Source organism: Acinonyx jubatus, chromosome E1 (assembly GCF_027475565.1).
Source record: "Acinonyx jubatus isolate Ajub_Pintada_27869175 chromosome E1, VMU_Ajub_asm_v1.0, whole genome shotgun sequence".
Taxonomy (NCBI): domain Eukaryota; kingdom Metazoa; phylum Chordata; class Mammalia; order Carnivora; family Felidae; genus Acinonyx; species Acinonyx jubatus.
In genome coordinates this window covers 53,289,439-53,296,679 of record NC_069397.1, presented here as the reverse complement: position 1 = coordinate 53,296,679, position 7,241 = coordinate 53,289,439, and the positions used below count along the sequence as shown (strand labels likewise).

At 53.4% G+C, this 7,241-nt stretch overlaps 1 protein-coding gene across 1 annotated transcript; it reads right to left on the bottom strand.

Annotated features, from left to right (window-relative positions):
* Positions 1 to 1,873: 1,873 nt before the first annotated feature.
* On the bottom strand, positions 1,874 to 6,722 carry RPL38 (ribosomal protein L38). Its single transcript, XM_027047870.2, has 5 exons — positions 6,668 to 6,722; positions 6,431 to 6,469; positions 6,199 to 6,259; positions 2,678 to 2,800; positions 1,874 to 1,948 (listed from the first exon to the last, which is right to left on the bottom strand). The coding sequence occupies exons 2-5, from the start codon at positions 6,431 to 6,433 to the stop codon at positions 1,923 to 1,925; spliced, it is 213 nt and encodes a 70-aa protein (XP_026903671.1). The 5' UTR covers positions 6,434 to 6,469; positions 6,668 to 6,722; the 3' UTR covers positions 1,874 to 1,922.
* Positions 6,723 to 7,241: the final 519 nt, after the last annotated feature.

Here is a 7,241-nt window from a genome sequence, read left to right as displayed (position 1 = left end):
GGCGAATTTAGAAAAAGTGCCCCAAATGGCTCTGAGGCAAAAGCCAGCGCGGAGATCCACGTCAGGAAAGGGTGCCTCCTCTAGTGCCTCCGAGGCCAGACAAATGCCCATGGGGCTTGTCTCCTAGGAGCTGGGGCTGGTCTCTGGACAATGTGCTGGGACAAAGGGAGCCCAAGTGGCAAGCCCGCCCTCTTCCTGGGAATCTCGAACACCCAAAGAATGGAGAAGACTGGAAGCCACGGAAGGTGCTCCATTCTGGATTGGTCAATGATCACGGAGCGCCTGTGGACCCCTCCTGGAAGAAACCCGCTCACAACTAGACTCAATAACTCCCTTACGGCTTTAGAGTTTCTATAGGGAAAAGGAAAAAAAAAAATTAATGAATTCAGGCACTTAGCTGCTTGGGAATGGATTTGATCTTGTCAACCAACTCAAGACACTAGGCACTGGAGACCGCTCATTTGCTGTAGCGTGTCGCCACCTTGTGGCCTATCCTGATATGGCCCTCATTCATCTCAAAATGGCCAGGTGCCAGATAAGGTCCCAAACCTTTTACTATTTGCTCCTTTCCCCTTACAATAAACCACGGAAGCGTCAATAGTTATTTGCCTTAACGATATGGAAACTCAGGCAACGCTGGGAAAGGCGGTCTAGCAAACCCCACCCAGCCCTGCATGGGCCTTGCACACGGGAGCCCACACAACTTGTACCAGGGACCTCACGTGGAGGCACTTTGCTGGTCGGCCTCAATGTTTTTTCTGCTTGAAATATGTGCATCCTACAGCACCTGCCCAACCCCACTGTCCTGAGAGGGGAGGGGATCCTCGGAGGCTCACTGCCCTGCAGTGGCACAGGGAGACACCTGCTGACCACAGGACACTGCCGCCTACTGTCAAAGCCATCTCCCGGTCTCTTCTCTGAAAGCACAGTCCTATCCCTGCTGGACTTGTCCACGGTGACTGTGAGATCGAGGTGCAGTGGGCAGACAGGTTTGCAGTTCCCTGGGACTGGTTACCAGCACACGGTGCTCAGTGAGATGATTTCTCAAGATCACGCTAATTGGCAAGTGGTAGAACTTGGGATTTAATCCCCAAGGAGCCTAGGCTGGCTGGGGCCTGCACTGCTCACGCTGGGAATACCCTTACGGGCCTGTCTGAGCAGTGGACCCCATTCACGCCCCCCCACCCCTGTGAACTCGATGTGCACCCCACTGCTGTAAGGCCCAGGGTCAGATCTTTGCAGCAGGAATCCCAGCTCCTCCCCCCTAACCATAAACTGGGTTTATCAGACTGTCTTTCAGTCCCAGGATCTTGTTTCCTGTTCCCTCTTCCCTGGAAAGCTTGGCCCATTTCATAGACTAACATTCCTCTGTTCGCGGCAACGATCTCATTACGCCCGCAACGTTCTTCGTTTCCGCTCCACTCTACCCTGAGCGGGAGCACTTCGGAAACAAGTGTTTCAGTCTGATGAAAAGCCTCATGCCTACCCTGCGTCGAGGGAGACCTTCCACAGCACACAGTGGATCTGAACGCAGCCCTGCTGGGAAGATGGGCCGGCTCTGCACTTCTAAGACGGCTAATCAACTCCACCTTGTAACTACCATTTTCGTTATCAGGAAGCTCACTTTACCCAAATGACTTCTAAATCCCACGAGGGCATGCTGGCTTACTTCCACAAATACCTGGCTCTTCCATCTATTTCCATCTATTTATTTTCAAACTTAGGCTAAAAAGAGGATGGTTCTATTCGTCCACTGGGATCACGGCCAAAGATAAGGGACACCAAGTAGGTAGCAACCGGGACCCCCAGCCTGTTCCCACCAAGAGCTGTGACCAAGTAATATTTCCCTTCCTGCCCTCAAAGACAAAGGACGTTTTAGGAATTTTTAAAACTTTAATACAGTTCCAATCAGTGTGCCGGGTTCATTTCAGCTCCTTTACTGCCAAACCTAGGAGAAAAGAGATACAGAAGTGAGCCACCCAAAACATACATTGTATTTTGAGTTACTCTTGCTTGTCTGGATTTTGTACTTAAAACTAAAGAGGGTTAACAAAACTCAGAAATTAAGCGTACCGAGGTGGTTCTGCTTAAAATAATAGTGTTTGACGATGATGGTAATAATAATAGTAATAGTAATAATAAACAAAACACACTCCTCTTCTCACAGCCTCCATGAAGAAGTCTCAAGAGGTGCTTACAAAGCGAGGCCCTATCGGTTAACTTCTCACGGTCAAGAGGCAGACTCTGGGAGCACTGTGCTCCGGGCCGTGTCCCCCATGGCCCTCGGTCCTCCCACCAGCAGGAAGGACCCCGTCCAACCTATGCTCACAGCCTATAGCATTTAGTTTCCCGACCTGCACCGCTGGTACAGTAAAGTAGCCACCTTGCAGGGCTGTGGGGAGAACGGACCAGTGCCCCACACTGCGTTAGCAAAGCACGAACGGGAACGAAACAAACTGCCCTCTGGCCAAGGAAACGATTCCTGGTATGGGATGGACACTGGGGACCACGACCATTCACTCCTTGCACGACCAACAGCAAAAGCAGATACTTAGGACAAGCCACACGTGCACTTTCCTAAATCTGGGGACAACTCAAGGAACAAGATGGAGACACGTGCACCTTCCACATTTCTGGTCTTACCCCCCACCCCCCCGCCGATTCCAAACTCACTCACCTGGGGGCAGGGACTGCTTCAGTTTCTCTGCCTTCTCTTTGTCTGTGATGACCAAAGTGTAAAGGTATCTGCTGCATCGGACTTTGAACTTCACATTATCCTTATTTTTCTTGATCTTGACGGCTACCAAACAGACCAGAATGAGCAATTAAAAACTGTGTCACAGAAGAGATGTCATGCAGCGCACGTGCTTTGTATTTATGCAGAAAGGGGCACTCTGGACTGCAACCACGGACAGGGCTGTGCTCTCCTCCCTGTACCGTGCCTCTGCTGAAAGAGAAAACAAGAGGTCCTCTAAGACTTCAGTATTTAAAAAGTTGTCAGAAACCTGTATTTCCCGGGGCGCCTGGGTGGCTCAGCCGGTTAAGCGTCCCAGCTCTTGACTCTGGCTCTCGTGATCTCAGGTTCACGAGATTGAACCCTGTGGGCTCTGCACTAAGCAGGGAGGCTGCTTGGGATTCTGTCCCTCCCTCTTGTACCCAGGAGGGCTCTCTCTCTCTCTCTCAAAACAAAAACCACTACATTTCCCTTCAGTTCCCTTCCAGAGAGGACAGCCCCTGGGCCAATGGGAACCGCTTGCTTCAGGATCCCATCACCTACACAGTGAGTTACATGCTAAAGCTTTTCTTAAATTCATGAAACTCCTTTTCCGGCCTTTTTCCTACTGCCAAATTCTCTCCCAGGACCAGAGCACAGACAATAAAGAGTCCCAAGTGTAACTCAAACTCAGCGCTGCAAGGTCTAAGTTTTGTGGTCTGTGGATGGCGTCCATGTGCTCGCCCTGGCTGCTCTGGAGGCCACTCACTTCCCTGTATGTTACGGCCATTTCACGTGCCCATCAAAACTCCCCACCGTAACTTTAGAAACAGCCCAGACTCTCCCCAGAATTCGTTATTATCGTATCAGCGGATGATCAGTATCAGTCAACAGTCCGCTGGCTGGGGAATGCACAGGGCTCTGGCGTCTCAGCCCCAGTACCTGACCTGACACAAGCACTCAGCCCCCGCAGAAGCAGCGCAAGATTAACTCGGACTCACAACCCACAACTCCGTCTCCGCCAGTAACTGCCGGAGAAGTAAGACATGGCACAGGAAGAAGCCCTTCAGCCCGCCCAAGGCAGTGGCCGCCTCAGCTTATGTTTTAGTAAATCCAGAAAACTGGGTATTCATTCAAACCAACCTATTTTGCTACCTTAACGTCCCCGTTAAAGCGAAGGCACCGCACTGCCCCTAGCAGCTGCTGTATGTCTACACGTTAGGCTCAACGTGTGCGGGGAAGACCCACGGATCTCTTAAAGAAGAGACGTCTACTCAACATCATAAGAGTGTGCGGAAGTTCCGTTCTGGGCACGGTCCTGCACCCCGAAGGACCAAGAGCAGAAACAGGAGACTTTATGCCAGTGTCCAAGGCAACAGCATTCAAAACAGCCAGAGGAGACACCGAATGCCCACTGATGGACGAAGAAACCAAACGGGGCACGTCCGTACGACGAGTATTCAGCCTTAAAAAGGCAATTCTGACAAACGCGACGACGTGGATGAGCCACGAAGACCCTACGCTACACGAGGCAAGCCAGTCACAAGAGGACAAACACCTCTGATTTCACCTACAGGAGGGATCTAGAACAGTCCACGAAGCAGGCAGAATGGTGGCTGCCGGCGACTGGAGGGAGAGGACGGGGAGTTACTGTTTCAGGAGCGTAGTTTCAGTCTTACAAGATCAAGAGTTCTGAAGATGCAGTGAGCACGTTCTCTGGGCCAGCGAACTGCACACTTAAAAGCAGGTTTTATGGGAGCGCCTGGCTGGCTAGTTCAGTTGAGTGTCTGACTCTTGATTTGGGCTCAGGCCATGATCTCACGGTTCTTGACATCAAGCCCTGCATCAGGCTCTGCACAGACAGCTCAGAGCCTGCTTGGGATTCTCTCTCTCTGCCCCGCCCCCACTCGTGCGTAAGCTTGCTCTCCAAATAACTAAATAACCTTAAAAAAAAGTAAAAATAAGCTTTATATTACACATACTTATAAATTCAGTTTTTAAAAAATTTACTGAACCGACACTGAACACCCTATTATGTCTGCAGGGCAGCAACCCCGACCTCACAGGCCACAGGAAAACCAAGCTCCCAAATTAAAACGCAAACCAATCTGACGGATTTGGGGCCGTTTCTTCAACATACTGAGGTCTCTACAGGACCCTCTGATGTGATCCTTGCACCAATCCCACGGGACAGATTCTATTGTCCCATCTTCAACTGAAGGAAAGGGGGTGCTGTGTCTACTCTGCTGAGAACGGCCACTTACTGACAGAGCTGGGATGTGACTCAGGCAGGCAGTGTGACCACCCTTGGTCCGAACGAAACTGTCAAGACAACCTCTCTAAGCACGACAGTACACGACACACACGCTGTCACCTGCGGTCCCCAGAACCACCGGACAGACATTCCTACCAGCTGCTACTTGTTCCCACAGACGGCCACCATCTCAAGAAGTACCAGAGGCGCAAAGGTAACAAGGACACAGATGGGACTCCCCTCCCCCAACACTGTGAACCCATGTGCACTTTCATCCCTCCAAGGACAGAGCACCAGACAGGACAACCAGGTCCTGAACCACGTCAATAGGTCAGCAGGATGCCAGGCCACGTTCAGAGCATCTCATGTTCTCTTAATGTCATGTCTGAGTGGAAAAGGAAGCTTTAAGGAGTATTTGATGTAGCAGGAAGAGGATGACTCTGGGCTAAAAAACAAACAAACCCCCCCAAAAATAAAAAACCCCAAGGGGGCTCCTGGGTGGCGGCTGAGCGGCCACCAAAGGCCGAAGTCATGATCCCAGGGTCATGAGATCGAGCCCCGAGTTGGGCTCTGTGCTCAGCGTGGAGCCTGCTTAAGATTCGCTCTTCTTCGCTCGCTCTAAATATAAAGCACCCTCCCTCCAAGGTACGAACTCAACATCTACCCCGCGTTAAGCACAAGCCCCCAAACCTCCGGCGCGACAACAAAGCGAGAACGGAACTCCCTCCCACGCGTGGTGCGAACGCCGAGAACTGGGCACCCGGGCCGCGACCTCACCAATCCGAAGCTTGCTGTTGTAGGTTTCGGACGCACCGCTTCCTTTCCCTGCTTTACACGCCGGGAAACCAAGTCCGACGACTTCGTGCGGTTCCCTGGGCGCGGGGCCAGGACCCTGACCGCCGAGGGCCCCCAGCCCAACGTGCCGCGCTGGAGTCAGGGTCCGGAGACCCGCCTTTCCCGATCTCCACCCAGCAAGGCTTCTGCTCGGAATGCACACCTTGTTCTGAACTAAGCACGGCTCTGAAAGCGTTCACCATCAGGCAGAGCAGGGAACGCGCTGCCCACCGAGGTCTTCCTTCGGAAAGCACGCCAGAACCGCCGCTCCCCGGCGGCCGGGCGCTCGCGGGAACAGCCTCCCCGGGGACACGCCGGGGGACGGCGCTCGGGGTAGGGGCCGCCCCGCGCGCCCGCCCCCGCTCGCTCCTCCCGCCCGGTCAGGGAGACCACTTACACTTGGCATCCTTTCGCCTGGCCGTGAGCAGAAAGTCCTTGATTTCTTCAATCTTGCGAGGCTGCAACACAAACGGGCAGTGAGCTGCACAGACACGCTTTTTCTGGCTGTGACTTAACCATCGCCACAAGTCCCTGGCGGGGATCGGAGACCCCTGCTCAGGCGCTCCCGCCCGCCCGCCCCGGGGGCCCCGCCGCCTCCCCGGGAAGGTCCCGGCAGGGGCCGTACTCACCATGGTTACGAGGGGCGCAGGTGAGCGCGCGGCAGGCAGCTGCGGAGAAGACAAGCGTTAGCGTCAACGGGGCGCGGCGAGGCGCGACGACCCCCGCTTCTCTCCCCCACCCCCACCCCGAAATGCCGACCCCGTCGCACTCCATCCTCCTCCCCCGCACCCTCGATCCACACCCGGGTTCCTCAGCTCTCCCCCGGTCGTGGATTACCCCGGATTACCCGCCAGAGCCCCGCTTACCGCCCAGGAGACACTCGCGGCGAGCAGCAAGGGAGGCCGGAAAAGAGCGAGACTTCCGTTTCCTGGCAGTTAAATCCTCCCCCGAAGGAAACTGGGTACGGTGTCTGCAAAGGGTCAAGAATTACATAGGCGTTTGTCCTTCCCGTTGCAGCATCTCTGCCCCCTTCTGGCCTATATTAATAGTGCAGATCGAGGAATAAAGTGGGCCGCCTCCCTCCTCCCTTCACTCTCTTTACCTTCCCCATCCGCAGTCCCCCACCTAGGCTTTGTTAGGCTTTCTTTCAGATCCGGTTGAAAGACCGGACACTTATTATCGACTACTTTCATTCGATCTGTGCGTTGGGCATCTACGCAGAGATTTTCCTATTTAAATAAAGGGATCCTCTTATGTACATTTTAGAACTTTCTAGGGGTTTCTCACATTTCTGTCTGATCGCCTTCCCTGTGGACGTCTAATCCGTCATGCTGCTTCCAATTCCTTTAAGAACTGGTGTACAATAAGGGTAAATTAATACTTCCAGTAGCTGACATTGACGGCGCATAACATGGGGCATCCCCTGTGCTAAGCCTCTGA

What these genes read in the sequence shown, in the direction of transcription:
- RPL38 (XM_027047870.2), bottom strand. An exon ending in CAGGCGAAAGGATGCCAAGT is followed by an intron (nt 2,801 to 6,198) that starts GTAAGTGGTCTC and finishes TCTGTTTGGTAG; the next exon opens with CCGTCAAGATCAAGAAAAAT. An exon ending in GAAGCAGTCCCTGCCCCCAG is followed by an intron (nt 1,949 to 2,677) that starts GTGAGTGAGTTT and finishes CTTTTCTCCTAG; the next exon opens with GTTTGGCAGTAAAGGAGCTG.